This window comes from Pelophylax lessonae (assembly GCF_965119305.1).
Source record: "Pelophylax lessonae genome assembly, chromosome: 3".
In the NCBI taxonomy this organism is placed as follows: domain Eukaryota; kingdom Metazoa; phylum Chordata; class Amphibia; order Anura; family Ranidae; genus Pelophylax; species Pelophylax lessonae.
Window position 1 is genome coordinate 144912968 of NC_138770.1, and position 16468 is coordinate 144929435.

General features: G+C 42.2%; 1 protein-coding gene across 2 annotated transcripts in view; it reads right to left on the reverse strand.

The window, feature by feature from the left end:
- HPCAL1 (hippocalcin like 1) overlaps window positions 1-16468 on the reverse strand; it is a 342211-nt gene that overhangs the window by 19245 nt on the left and 306498 nt on the right. For both annotated transcript variants that reach the window (XM_082249028.1, XM_082249027.1), the window contains exon 4: window positions 12897-13299. In XM_082249028.1, the coding sequence (XP_082105154.1) occupies window positions 12897-13274 (378 nt within the window). In that variant the 5' untranslated portion in view covers window positions 13275-13299. The remainder of the gene's footprint in view (window positions 1-12896; window positions 13300-16468) is intronic.

Consider the following 16468-nt stretch of genomic DNA (forward strand, 5'->3'; position numbering starts at 1 on the left):
CTGTTGGAGGCAGGGGTGCACCGAAAGGTAGTAAACCCAGTAGCCCAAGATTCCCCAGGGCGCGGAGTCTAAGACCCAGCAGGTGTTCACCAGAGCCTCTAGTGGTGAGGATGGACTTGGCTGCAGCTGGGCCCAGGTCGTGGCCCCTGGGGTCCCCCGGGTCACGTTTCGCAGGGATAGAGGGGAAGCAGCCACTCAGGACACAAGGGATAGTGATGGGTAAGCCGAGGTCCGGACAACAGGCAGACGAGGGTAACCAAGGGACAGGCCAACAGGAGTGGTCAGAGACGAGCCAAAGTTGGTACACAAAAAGGTAGAAGAAGCACACGGCAGACAGGAACACAAACTAACAAACACTGTTGAACAGCAAAGCAGACCTGCAGTGCGCTGGTTAATATAGACTTCCTGGAATGGCCTGGGGTGGAGCCAAACAGGGAGGAGAGATGATAAAAAGGCAGCCAGAAGGAGAGTCTGGCCTCTAATGCAGACATGAAGGAGAAGGTAAGCTGCCAGACACTATTGCATGTCCATGACACAGGGAAGGGGTTAACATTAGGGGCGATCAAAGGGTTAAGTGTGCTTCTAGTTAATGCTTTCTAACTGTAGGGGGAATGGACTGACTGCAGAAAGGGAGAGATCTGTGTTCCTTGTTAGTAGGAACACAAGATCTGTCTCTTCCTGTCTGACAGAACAGCAGTCTGCCTTGTTTACATAGGCAGTTGGCCGTTCTGTCATACTCTTGAATGACTGTGGGTGGCCGGCGGTCATCACGGCCGCTGGACCTGCTGATTTGCTCCCCCCATGTTCAATCACAGCGGGAGCGCACCCATTTTACAAAACTGCGTACAGGTACTTGATTTTGCGATTAAGGGCCGCCCTGCCGCAGGAAATGTACATGGGGCGGTCCTTAAGTGGTTAAGCAAGGAGCCTACAGGTGGTCCTAAGCCAAAGCTTTGCCTTCTGTAGCACTAACCCTGTCTACCTGCAAGTTCCTTACTAGAAAAAGTGCTTAGCTGACCAATAAAACACTCTTGGTGCACTACAGAAGGCAAAGCTTATGTCCTAGGCCAAAGTCTCCATTGCAAAGTGAGCAATCTAAGATGGACCACAGAAGGCAGTAGCAGGCTCCTTGTGCTACCTATACCTAGACAGCACTTTAAAATTGAGATATTAAAGAATTTGAGGGCAGAATTAATTTAAGCTATGTACATAAACGGTTAATTCAGTCTGTATTAGAGTGGCCATAAACAGGCTGACGTTTTCCTGAGAACAGCTCTTATTGTGTTACTAGATCACCAGCGCCCATAGACATAATATACCTAAATGCGAGTGAAAAGGAAAGCAGTGGCACCACTTTGGATACTTTCCAACAAGATAGGAAATTGCAGAGCGGCTCCAAATTAAATCCCTTTCTTGAAAATATCAGGCTGTTTATTGAAAACACTATGATCCACTCTAATTTATTGTACCTCCATGCCATTTACCAAATTACATACCATCGCTGGCAGATGAGGCTTAGAGAAATTACAGATATGTGCACATAAGCATCTTTTATTTGGGATTCTGACTCATTCACAATCTTTTTCTTTATATGAAAGCAAGACTAAAATTGAAGCACCTTGTAGGCATTATTTTTTATCCTCCGTGTCTGTTTTTCCTCATAAGTGATGTAATTTTGTTTTCTTTCCACTACATCTTTTTCGTTCTTTTAAAAATGCAACATGTAACTGTTTTAGGCAGGCCATATATTAGTAGATTTCTGTACAAACATTTGAAAATTCTCAGTACTTTTAGGGACTTGAGAAATGGCGTTCAAAAAGTACTTCAAAACTTAGTTTGCCTTTAACATTTAATTTTGAATTTAAAGCACTTTACCAAATGAAAATGACATACTCGGTTATTAAAGAAAAATTATATATGACAGGTAATGCAGAGAAAGCATTTAAGTAAAAAAGGTTTAGACTTTATTAAGTGACAATTTACAAGCACTATTCATGCACCTTCAGCACAACCAATGTATGAACCTTCACACCCCATACTACTCCCATTCAATGCTCAAATAAGCCTCAATTCATGCACCTTCACATTTCAGATCAGCCCACATTCTGGAATTTTCACACTTTAGATCAGCCCATATTCCTGCAATTAAAACCTCACATAAGCTCCAATTCATACCCGTTTACACCTGAGATCAGTCCAAGTCATCCACCTTCACATCACAGATCAGCCCCAATTTCTTGCACTTCAACACTTCTATTGGTCACAATTCATGCTACTTCACACCTCAGATCAGCCTCAATTCCTGCAACTTTACATCTCAAAACACTCCCAATTCATGCACCTTCAGCCAGCAGGTCAGCCCCAATTAATGTGCCTTCACTCTGCAGATCAGCCCCAATTCATGCACCTTCCTACCTCAGACAAGCTCATATTATTGCACCTTCGACCCTCTGATTGGCCCCAATTCACGAACCTTCACCTGTCTTAGTACAAATTTCTGCACTATCTACCCACAAATCAGCCCCATTTCATGTAATTTCACATCTCTAATCAGCCCAAAATCCCACACCTTCCACCCCAATTCATGCACCTTCACCCTTCTAATCAGCCTGAAATCCTGCTCTTTCCCACCGCAGATCACCTCCAATTCAGGCATCTTCATACCTCTGATAAACCCCAATTCAAGCATGTTCACACCTGATATTAGCCTCAATTCATGCATCTTCAACACTCAGACATACCTCAATTCCTACACCTTTCAAATCAGCCTGCATTCTGACATTTTCACACCTTGGAATAACCCCAATTCATGGCTGCTTACATCTGAGGTCAGCCCAATTCACGCACCTTCACACCGCATATCAGCGCCAATTCCTGCACCCTATCCCAGCACATCAGCCTCAATTTATGTACCTTCAACTCTCTGATCAGCCCTAATTTATGTACCTTTACCCGCTCATAAGACCTAATTCCTGCACCTTTTCAGAACTTTTTATTAAAAAAAATAATATACATTCGATAATTTTTTAAATTTGGACGGTCTAAAACATGTTCCAAATAAGCAGAGACCATATCTTCATTCAAGTTTGACTTTACCACCGTAAGACATTCTGTTGTTCTCAACTGGAACAATTTAGTCTACAAAGTGTAGACCGTTATTTAAAGTCAAGGCCCTTGTAGTATCCGAACAATGGGTTTCTGGAATACCCACAAATCCTGCAACCAAAGACAAACTAACCAATATTTACAAGGACTTCCAGGTCCCATAAATGTGGAGTATGAAGACACCTTGTATGTGTGACTGGGTAGATTTGTGGACACAACAAATTAACAGCATGGTTATCCAGTGACTCAACATGGTTTCAGCTTTGAGAAAGACCAACATAAGAAGAGACACCACTCTCACAAAAATCAACTGTTTGTAACAATTTCAGTAGCTCAACGCATTTATACAACTCAGTTCATAGACTGTATGTTATAACACTTTGTAATATATATACATATATACACATACATATATATATATATATATATATATATATATATATATATATACATACATACATACACAGTAGATATATATACACATACACAGTAGGGATCAATCGATTATCGGCAATGCCGATATATATCGGGGGCCAATATGCACTTTCACCGATAGATCGGAATTGGCCCTTGAGGTTACAGATATTGCCAATATTTCGGGAAAGTGCATGTACCAGAGTGATTCCTGCAGCTAGAGGCATCACCCCGGTACTGGCCTCCATAGCTGACGGTTGGCTGTCTTGTAATGACAACCGATGCGGCTGAGAAGCCGATTGGCTGTCATTACAAGGAGCTGGAGGGGACGTCCCCCCCCTCCCGCCGCATTCCGTGGCTCGCATGGGTCTCCCGATGGAATGGAAACAAATGTGAGTACACCCCTAAGAGAAAATGTCCAAATTGGGCCCAAAGTGTCAATATTTTGTGTGGCCACCATTATTTTCCAGCACTGCCTTAACCCTCTTGGGCATGGAGTTCACCAGAGCTTCACAGGTTGCCACTGGTGTCCTCTTCCACTCCTCCATGATGACATCACAGAGCTGGTGGATGTTTGAGACCTTGAGCTACTCCACCTTCCATTTGATGATGCCCCACAGATGCTCAATAGGGTTTAGGTTTGGGGACATGCTTGGCCAGTCCATCGCCTTTACCCTCAGCTTCTTTAGCAAGGCAGTCATCGCCTTGGAGGTGTGTTTGGGGTCGTTATGTTGGAATACTTAGCTTCAGTCAGGTCTTCAAAGGGAGGGGATCATGCTCTGCTTCAGTATGTCACAGTACATGTTGGCATTCATGGTGCCCTCAAGGAACTGTAGCTCCCAGTGCCAGCAGCACTCATGCAGCCCCAGATCATGACACTCCCACCACCATGCTTGACTGTCTTTGTACTCCTCACCTGGTTGCTGCCACACACGCTTGACACCATCTGAACTAAATAAGTTTATCTTAGTCTTATCAGACCACAGGACATGGTTCCAGTAATCCACGTCCTTAGTCTGCTTGTCTTCAGCAAACTGTTTGCGGGCTTTCTTGTGCATAATCTTTAGAAGAGGCTTCTTTCTGGGACAACAGCAATGCAGACCAATTTGATGCAGTGTGTGGCGTATGGTCTGAGCACTGACAGACTGACCCCCCCCCCCCCCCACCCTTTCAGCCACTGCAGCAATGCTGGCAGAACTCACACAATTTTTTTTTAAATCCTCAGAGTTCTTTGCCAAGAGGTGCCATGTTGAACTTCCAGTGACCAGTATGAGAGTGAGAGCAATAACACCACATTTAACACACCTGCTCCTTGTTCACACATGAGACCTTGTAACACTAACGAGTCACGTGACACCAGGTAGGGAAAATGGCTAATTTGGACATTACTACTTAGGGGTGTACTCACTTTTGTTGGCAGTGGTTATACAAGCTGTACACTCGCTACTTTACATTGTAGCAGTGTAATTTCTTCAGTGTTGTCACATGCAAAGATATAATAAAATATTTACAAAAATGTGAGGAATGTACTCACTTTGGTGAGATACTGTACACACACACACACACACACACACTCATGGGCCACTTCTATTCAGTACACCTTGCAAGTACCGGCTTGGACACTCTTTTTGACTTTAGAGCTGCCTTAATTATTCATGACATAGATTCAACAAGGTGTTGGAAACATTCCTCAGAGATTTTGGTCCATATTGACATGATAGCATCACACATTTGCTGCAGATTTGTCGGGTGCACATCTGTGATGCAAATCTCCCCTTCCACCACATCCCAAAGGTGCTCTACTGGATTGAGATCTGGTGAATGTGGAGGCTATTGGAGTACAGTGAAATCATTGTGATGTTCAAGAAACCAGTGTTGAGATGATTTGAGCTTTGTGACATGGTGCATTATCCTGCTGGAAGGAGCCATCAGAAGATGGGTACACTGAAGTCATAAAGGGATGGACATGGTCAGCAACAATACTCAAGTAGGCCATTACATTTAAACAATGCTTAATTGATACTAAGGGGCCCAAAGTTTGCCAAGAAAATATCCCCCACACCATTACACCACCAGCCTGAACCATTGATACAAGGCAGGATGGATCCAAGCTTCCATGTTGTGTACGCCAAATTCTGACCCTACCATGTGAATTTCCTAGTTCAAATTAAGACTCATGAGACCAGGGAACGTTTTTCCAGTTTTCAATTGTCCAATTTGGTGAGCCTGTGCGAATTGTAGCCTCAGTTTCCTGTTCTTAGCAGACAGGAGTGGCACCCAGTGTGGTCTTCTGCTGCTGTAGCCCATCTGCTTCAAGGTTCGATGTGTTGTGCATTCAGAGATGGTATTCTGCATACTTCGGTTATAACAAGTGGTTATTTGAGTTACTGTTGCCTTTCTATCATCTTGAACCAGTCTGCCCATTCTCCTCTGGCATCCACAAGGCATTCTGGTCCATGAAACTGTCGCTCACTAGATATTTTCTCTTTTTTGGCCTATTCTCTGTAAACCCTAGAGATGGTTGTGCATGAAAATCCCAAGAGATTAGCAGTTTTTGAAACATTCAGACCAGCCCATCTGGCACCAACAACCATGCCACATTCAAAGTCACTTAGATCCCCTTTCTTCCCCATTCGGATATTCAGTTAGAACTTCAGCAAGTTGCCTTCACCATGTCTAGATGCCCAAATGCATTGAGCTGCTGCCATGTGATTGGATTGGCTGAATAGTAATTTGTGTTGCCAAGCAATTGAACAGGTGTACCTAATAAAATGGCCGGTAAGTGTATAAGTATATATATATATGTATATATATAGAGAGAAAGAGAGAGATATGCATACATACAGTGGGGAAAATAAGTATTTGATCCACTGCAGATTTTGTAAGTTTGCCCACTTACAAAGGAATGAAGGTTCTATCATTTTTATCATAGGTGCAATTTAAGTGATAGAGACAAATTATCAACTAAAAATCCAGAAAAAACACATGGTTCAAATGTTATAAATGGAGTTGCAGGGCAGTGAGTAAAATAAGTATTTGATTCTCTATCAACCAACAATAATTCTGGCTCCCACAGACTGGCTACAGTATGTGCTCATGTGGTACACAGATTAGTCCTGTCAATTTAAGAAGGTGCTCCTAATGACAACTTGTGTATATGTGTAAAAAAGACACTTGTCTACAGAATCTCCCTCTTCCAATCAAACTCACCATCATGAGCAAGACCAAAGAGCTGTCAAAGGACATCAGGGACAAGACTGTAGACCTGCACAAGGCTGGAATGGGCTACGAGATCATCAGAAAGAAGCTTGGTGAGGAGACAACTGTTGGTGCGATTACTCGCAAATAGAAGAAATACAAAATAACCATCAATCGCCCTCGGTCTGGAGCTCCATGCATGATTTCGCCTCATGGGGTAAGAATGATCGTGAGAAAAGTGAGGGATCAGCCCAGAACTACATGGGAGGAGCTTGTGAATTATCTCAAGGCAGTTGGGACCACAGTCACCAAACAAATCATTGGTAACACAATATGCTGCCATGGATTGAAATCCTGCAGTGCCCGGAAGGTCTTCCTTCTCAAGAAGGTACATGTATAGGCTCAACTGAAGTTTGCCAATTAACATCTAAATGATTCAGGGAAGGATTGGGAGAACCTGCTATAGTCAGATGAGATCAAAATTGAGCTCTTTGGCATTAACTCGACTCGCTGTGTCTGGAGGAAGAAAAATGCTGATTATGACCCTAAGAACATCATCCCTACAGTGAAGCTCGGAGGTGAAAACATTATGCTTTGGGGCTGTTTCTCTGCTAAAGGTACAGGCCGACTTGGCCTCATTGAGGGGCCAATGGATGGGGCCATGTAATGTAAAATTCTGGATGAGAACCTTCTTCCCTCAGCCATAACACTGAACATGGGTCATGGATGGGTCTTCCAGCATGACAATGACCCAAAATATAACGCCAAGGCAACAAAGGAGTGGCTCAAGAAGAAGCACATTAAGGTCATGCAGTTGCCTATCCAGTCTCTAGACCTTAATACTATAGAAAATTTATGGAGGGAGCTGAAACTTTGAGTTGCCAAGAGACAGCCAACAAACCTTAAAGAGGAGCTCCAGGCACCTATCAAAAAAAAAAAACGTCAGCAGCTAGAAAAAAAGTGTAGCTGCTGACTTTTAAAAAAACAGCCACTCACCTGTCCCGTGGTCCAGTGTTGAGCTCACCCCAGCCATATTCACCCTTGGTCACCCATCGGTGGTGTCGCCATCTTCACTATGGGAACCCGGCTGGGACAGCTTGTGGCTTTACAGCCAGGTGCCCATTGGGCATGTGCGAGTTGCGATACACATCCTGAATGGTGGATGCAGTCTTCTGGGACCTGTCAGAGTCCCAGAAGACTGCAGGGGGGGGGGGGGGGGGGGGGGAGAGAGAACTTCTGCGACGCTCGGAACAGAAGTGGGAGCAGGTACCTGTCAAAATTGGGTACCTGCCCCCCCCCCAATATACTTATACACTTACCGGCCATTTTATTAGGTACACCTGTTCAATTGCTTGGCAACACAAATTACTATTCAGCCAATTGTGCAAGAGGAGCGGGGGACGAGTCCTTAAAGCGGAACTTCCCCTTTTGGGGAAGGATTCAGAGAATATCTGTAAAGAAGAGTCGACCAATATCCCTCCTGAGATGTGCGCAAACCTGGTAACCAACTGCAAGAAACGTCTTACCTCTGTGCCTGCCAACAAGGGTTTCTCCACCAAGTACTAAGTCATTGAACTGTAACTCAAATCTCAACATTTGTATGATGTGTTTTTATTCTGGATTTTTGGTTGAAATTCTGTCTCTATCATTTAAAATACACCTATGATAATTATAGACTCTTCATTTCTTTGCAAGTAGGCAAACTTACAAAATCTGCAGGGGATCAAATAATTACCGTATTTTTCCCAATGCATATACACACATATATCACAATCTGACTATTATTTATGGTGTTTGTATGCGACTTATTGTAATAAACTATTCTTTTCTGATAGCTTAGTCTATACTTACATTAATCATTTGTGTTTTTTTAAAGGATTCTGCTTGGCTAAAATGTATCCAAATTATTAAGTCAGATTAATTATTCTTGTACTGGAGGAACTGGGTTTTGATCTATTTTAGCAGACTAAATTAATTGTTCAGGCATTACCTGACAGCCTTCAGATCATCCGCAACTCGTATACCTTTAACCCTCCGATCAGCCCCGATTTATGCACCTTTATTCCGCAGTTCAAACTCAATTCCTGCATTTTCAGACCTCTTTTTAGAATGTACCATGCTATAATTTGTTTGCATGCTAGATGGCAGCAGGATGCAACAGACTAGTAATCTGATATTTATTCCTATAATACTCAGTGTTAGCCCATGTAAACAAGGTAAAAAATGTCATCAATAAAAAAGGTTCAGTGAAGTAAAATTTTGTCACATGATGGTGGTCAATACTACCTGAAAAACTGTAGTAAAATTACTAGCAATAAAAATAAACTATTATAATATATAAAATTTAAAATCAGCTTTTTTTTTTCTTTGCTTCAGGCCTGTGTAAGGTATATATTTCAATAGGTAGTAAGACATCTAGCCATTGTACATCTGCTGAAAGTCTCCCACAAGCAGCAACATTGGAAAGCCACACATGGCCCCGGACTACTGGTCAAATACAGTTTAATGCTAGGAAATGTTTATTAAAATCATAAACAGTATTTTGAATGCAACTAATGTCCATGTCTGAAATTGCCTTGGCATCAGCCTCATGTTATCCCCTGTAGAACACCACAGGGTGGGAAGAGCTTAAGAGCCTTAAGCCAATCATGTTCATGTGCTGAAAAGGAACATGCCTACAGGAGGAGAGAGCATAGAGATGACCACCTATGTCTGCTGCTGTTTCTCAATCAGAGAGGCTGAGTAAAGGGAGGTGACCTGATCTACAGTAGAGTAAAAATGAGGTCACCAACCTTACTGATATCTGGCAGGGCTGTGTAAATCTCAGAATTGGCTGGACAAGATGACAAACATTTTCAGGTAAAACAGCTGCTCATCATCTTTCTACTATGCAGTTGCATGGCGCAAAAGCAGGATGGATTTCACGGCCACTGCATTTTTTCAAATTCTGCATGCACTTTTTTTCAGCCGAAAACGCAGGCATGGCAGTCCAAGCCCATTCGAATCGATGGGCTGCTGCTATGTCTGTGCAAATGTGGGTCGCCAATCTGCATACATGTGAACCAGACCTAAAGCAATAGTAAAGTAATTTATAAATAAAAACACTGGTCCTCCTGCAAGTTTAACCAATTCTGGACCGCAAGGATTTGCCCCCTTAATGACCAGGCCATCAGATCGGAGCCGAGAGCCAGGACCAGTCATCAGGTAGGCCAGACACTGCTTGCTGACTATATAATAATGTAATGTGGGCTGCTAGGACTGTGCATATTTATATTTATATATATATATATATATATATATATATATATATATATATATATATATATATATATACATACACACACCCACACAGTGACAGCATATAGTGGGTAGGTACTTGCAGAGATTTGCCTGTAGTAAGCACTGTGTCTGTGGCTGAGCCCGGGAAGCATGCGGCTGCAGAATAGAGCAAAGCCGATGCTTCCTGTGTATGGCTCCTCCTGTCACAGGCGGAGTGCATCTGATATCACTCCGCCTGTGAGCCGGCCCTATACACGTAGTAGCGGTTCAGTTTTAGTAGGAGTAGAGCTGAGCCGAGACTCTGACACAGCGGGGAGACGCGGGGGTAGCCCCTCAGACAGAAATACATGGTATTTTAAAAAATTATGGCAATATCAATACCGTGGATATGCGATACCGTGATATATCGCATAAACGAAAACCAGCATATGTTGACAGAGGGAGCAGCAATTAGAAAAGGAAATGGTTTGTTTGGACCAGCTTGGCCCAAACAAAGTATTTAAAAATGATGGCAAAGCTGGCATTCAGCTTTAACCATTTCCCTGGAGTTCAACTTTAAACGGACGGTCAGTGAACAATCAGGTGCACAACACAGATCTGCCTTGGAAGACTGCAAATGCAGAATCTCACATTATATTTTGATGTGACAACACTGAAGAAATTACACTTTGCTACAATGTAAAGTAGTAAGTGTTCAGCTTGTATAACAGTGTAAATTTACTGTCCCCTCTAAATAACTCGACACATAGTCATTAATGTCTAAACCGCTGGCAACAAAAGTGAGTACACGCCTAGGTGAAAATGTCCAAATCGGGCCCAAAGTGTAAATTTTTTGTGTGGCTACCATTATTTTCCAGCACTGTCTTAACCCTCTTGGGCATGTAGTTCACCAGAGCTTCACAGGTTACCACTGGAGTTCTCTTCCACTCCTCCATGACGACATCAAGGAGCTGGTGGATGTTCGAGACCTTGTGCTACTCACCGTTTGAGGATGCCCCATAGATGCTCAATAGGGTTTAGGTCTGGAGACATGCTTGGCCAGTGCATCACCTTTACCCTCTGCTTATTTAGCAAGGCAGTGGTCATCTTGAAGGTGTGTTTGGGGTGCTGGAATACTGCCCTTCAGCCCAGTCTCTGAAGGGAGGGGGGATCATGCTCTGCTTCAGTACGTCTCAGTACATGTTGGCATTCATGGTTCCCTCAATAAACTGTAGCTCCCCAGTGACAGCAGCACTCATGTGCCCACAGACCATGGGACACTCCCACCACCATGCTTCACTGTAGGCAAAACACACTCGTCTTTGTACTCCTCACCTGGTTGCCGCCATTCACGTTTGACACCATCTGAACCAAATACGTTTATCTTGATCTCATCAGACCTCAGGTCATGGTTCCAGTAATCCATGTCCTTAGTCTGCTTGTCTTCAGCAAACTGTTTGCAGGCTTACTTGTTCATCATCTTTAGAAAAGGCTTCCTTCCTTCCTATGAGACCAATTTGATGCAGTGTGCGGTGCATGGTCTGAGCACTGAAAGGCTGATCCCCCCCACCCCTTCAACCTCTGCAGCAATGCAGGCAGCACTCATACGTCTATTTCCCAAAGACAACCTCTGGATATGACGCTGAGCAAATGCACTCCACTACTTTGGTCGACCATGGCAAGGCCTGTTCTGAGTGGAACCTGTCCTGTTAAGCCGCTGTAGGGTCTTGGCCACCGTGCTGCAGCTCAGTTTCAGGGTCTTGACAATCCTCTTATAGCCTAGGCCATCTTTATGTAGAGCAACAATTCTTTTTTTCAGATCCTCAGAGAGTTCGTTTTCATGAAATGCCATGTTGAACTTCCAGTGACCAGTATGAGAGAGAGTTATAACACCAAATTTAACACACCTGCTCCCCATTCACACCTGAGACCTTGAGGGATTTTTACTTAGAGATGTACTCACGTTTGTTGCCAGAGGTTTAGACATTAATAGTCGTGTGTTGAATTATTTTGAGTAGACAGCAAATTTACACTGTTATACAAGCTGTACCCTCACTACTTTTCATTGTAGCAAAGTGTCACTATTTCAGTGTTGTCACATGAAAATATATAATGAAATATTTACAAAAATAAGAGGGGTGTACTCACTTTTGTGAGATACTGTACTTACCTTTCTAGTGGTATCTTTCTTGAAAAGCCTCTGCTTCACTGCTCACCTGCAAGCATTTCCATACTCTACGTGCGTAAATACCTACTCACTCCGCTGCTCATAGTGGATTCATCCACCAGCTCATACACTGCTACAGAATATAGGGGCCAGCAGTTGGAACCACAATGACAGTCAGGGGGAGCATGTCTTTAACCAAACCAATTGGTCCAATACTAGCAGAGGACAATGGGAAGTAAAACGGAAGCTTTCCAAGAAATGGGCCACCAAAAAGGTATGAATATGCAGTTTGATTTTAGTGGGTACTTACAAGGTCACTTCAAAGTGTTAGTTCAGTTGAGGATAGATAATAGACAGCTAAATAACCCCCAACTTTGAATATCTATTTCCAACAGTTTCTTCTATAGCAAGTATTGGTGGAAACTAAAGCCATTCTGCGCTGGCTTGCAAGAAACCCTCTCACTGAAAAAGGTGGTACTTGGAAACGCTTGTTCCTGTTGGGATGCCAGGTCCCTCTAACAAAGTGAAATTTATTTTTTTCCTAGTTACCAAGTGTAAAAGCAAAGACTAGCCTTACGCATAACTTCCATTATAAAAAAAAAAAAAAGTAAAATGAATGACAAGTTCGCTTTAGGAACTAGAAGAGTTCAACACCAAGCAGTCCTAAAACAAAAGGGAATGTTATATAAAAAAAAGGCCTTTCAGAGACGATCTCTTTGATTTAGCCTGCATTTTATCATCCAGTTGCTCTTACCTGAACAATTTCTAACATCTCTCCACGACTTATATATCCATTTCCATCCAGGTCGTACATACTAAATGCCCACTTCAGCTTCTGTTCTAGTTTCCCCCGAGAAGTGACACTTAACGCAATTATAAATTCCCGAAAGTCAATCGTCCCATCTCCGTTTGTGTCAAAGGTGCGGAATACATGCTCGGCAAACTTAGACGCATCACCGTAGGGAAAGAAGTTTGCATAGATCTTCTTGAACTCTTCCACGGTGAGATGTCCGGTGGGGCAATCCTTCAGAAAGCCCTTGTACCATTCCTGCAGCTCATGGTCAGTGAACTCTGTGTTTTCCCGCAGATCTTGCAGAATCTCGGGTCGCAGTTTGCTGTTCTGCTTTCCCATGCTGAGCTTTTTTAAGATGTAAAATCTGGAAAACAAATAAAATAAAATCATATTATTCATTTATAAAAAAAAAATGTGAGCAAAATGTTTAATTACTTCCTGTCTGCTCATTCCAGGTCAACGACTTGAATATATGGTCAGCATAATGCCATGGAAAGTAGTATTTTCAGCAAGGGTACAGAAAATGTCTGCCTTCTCTCAGTTTAACCACTTCTGGACCAAACCCATTTCTGACACATGTTGTTTACAAGTTAAAATCTGTATTTTTTGCTAGAAAATTACTTAGAACCCCCAAACATTTTTTTTTTTAGGAAAGACTCTGGAGAATAAAATGGCAGTCGTTGCATTATTTTTTGTCGCGCGGGTATTTGCGCAGCAGTCTTTCAAATGCTATTTTTTGTAAAAAAAATACATTTCACTGCATTTAAAAAAAGAAAGTAAATGTTAGCCCATTTTTTTGTATATTGTGAAAGATGATGTCACGCCAAGTAAATAGATACCTAACATGTTACAGTATAAAATTGCGCACACCTGCGGAATGGCGACAAACTACGGTCAATAAAAATCTCCATAGGTGACGCTTTAAAATTTTTTTAATGGTTACGAGTTTAGAGTTACAGAGTAGCTCTTTTTTTTTTTAAATTATTGCTCTCCCTCTGGCGATCACGGTGATACTTCACGTGTGGTTTGAACAGCGCTTTCATCAGCTGTTACCGCCTGCAAGCTGACCGCAGGCTCTAAAAAATGGTAGCTGCAGGCATACCAGGCATACTCTAGCTGCAGGCATCACCCCAGTACAACAACTTCTTGCAGATCACGTAGATCTACGTGAGTTTGCGGGAAGTGGTTAAGTCACTAGGGGCACTATCTACATGGAGTTTTTATGTTTTCTATTTGCAGATGTCCTCTGGCTGCTCTTATTTCCCCCCTTAAACAAAAAACATATACTAATAGCTTCTCACTCAAATCAACTGAAATGTACTGGATTTGCATGTGAATACTGTGTGAATGGGTAAAGTACAATTGTTTTGTCTACGTGTCATTTTTATTTTTATACAGGATTCATAGGAAGACGTCATCTATGACGAAACGCATCAGGAAGGCGTGCTGATGTCACCACGTGATACCTGGAAGTCGGGCGGCGGCGTTCTGCTGAACGAGCTGAGAATAGCGCTATTGATTTCAACACAAATGTGAGTTGTTTTACCCTGTTTACAATAAAGTGTCCTCTACATACTACACTATTGTGGCCCCTTTTCTTGCATATCCCTTCGGGAGTATTGGGCTTTGGATTATTCAGTATGGCGATTGGTGTTTATCGCGGCTCCTTGCTGAACGTTTAGACCACCCAGAGAGAGGTACCATGCCACCTGCAGGATTCCATTGGTGCTCCCATCATTTGTTGGATGCCCATATCCAACTTGGTTCTGGTAAGCGTTTAATGTGCTTGTAGCATGCGGCACTAACCGTGGATGAAGTCACATTAATTGGTGGTGGATTCTTTTTCCTGCACTCGGCACCCTACATTGGACTTTGCTGTTCTTTTTGGACATTATATATGTCTTCATTTTATTTAACACAGATTTTTGTTTGCCTTATGGAACATTCATCATTGATTGTTTAATGTTCACACGGTATTGGATGATTTGCATCACAGTTTATTGATATTGCTTTTTAGGAGTTTGATTTATCATCAACACATCAATTTAGCGTGGCTCTTCCTTTGCATTTACTTTTTGGTGTTTCCCACTACAGCTGCAGCTTTATTACACATTTTTATTTATTCTTGTGCTTAGCGCGGTTATTCTTTTACACTAGGATTCATATAGTGCCAAAAGTTTACGAAGTGCTTCACAATGTAAAGGGGGACAATACAATTACAACAAAGTACTACACAGAGGGAATAGGAGGACCCTGCTAATGGAGCTTACAATCTCAGGTTTCATATCCGTATCTCCTAACCGATAACCGGACACTTTATAATACAACGTATGTATGCAGAGGACACAACCCTACAATGCCCCAAAATACATAGACCATGAAAGTATTATTGCGCAAAAAAAAAAAAAGTTATTGAGTCAACCCTCAACTGTCTTTTCTCCCCACTATTTTTCCTATATATATATATATATATCTTTTCAAAAGAATATCCATACTTTAGTTGTCGCATGAAAGGTTCAGTTTAGTATAACACTAGATGGAGTAAATGGTACATACTTTAAAAAAAGATGGATAGTCCCTCCAAATAGGGGCCAACTGGGAACTAAGCATGTGTTCAATTCAAATTCAAGGTTGACCCAGCTTTCTGGATTAAGAGACTGACCATTACCGTTTCCAGCCTCTATAACCTCAACAAATAACAGCAGAAAGTCACAGTGATGGGTTCTTGTGAGGCTTAGGGCAAGAAGCTGGGTCACCATGTGTACACCAAAGCACTTTGGGATTTGGAGCACCATGGTTGCTGAACTGATATAGAAGAATTTGCAAGCATCCAGAGGTTCCAGCTAATGTACATGGTGCAACACACAGATTCGATTTTTTTTTTTTTTACCTTCAAGTCAGTATTAATATACAAGGGAAGTGTAATTATGCTCAGCCTGTTTGCCCAATCCAGAGATCTTCAGGAGGGTGCACAATTAGGCTCTCCATACACTATTCTGCAGGCAACTAGTGGCTGGCAAATTCTGCATAGACTTCTACGATGAAGACAGCTAATTTGGCTGACTGCAAAATACGAATAATTGATCACATGCAACTGAATCGATCTCCTTGTAATAATACGATAGGGGAGTACATAACTGAAACCATTAAACATTCTTCAGGATCATCCAGTATTCAATGAAAAATGATTCACAAAAATCAATAACCATTTTACAACCGATTTGAAGTTTTAGTATATCATTCTACAGACACAAACATAAATATGACCTAAGATAAATATCAGTAAACATAGAACTGTAGTCAATACTTCACCCTCAGAGATTATAAGAATATAACACATTACTGATCCAGAGACAAGCGGTTTCACTCTCACTTGGTCTCATCACTGTAGGATGGGTTGTTATGATTATCATGTAAAGTACTATGGAGACAGCCTCACTAAGACAACACGGAGAAAAGGAGATCTGCAAGCCCTACTCAGCAGATAAACAACAGGGACAATTAGTGAGGCTTTCAAGATACCCTCCCTAGAG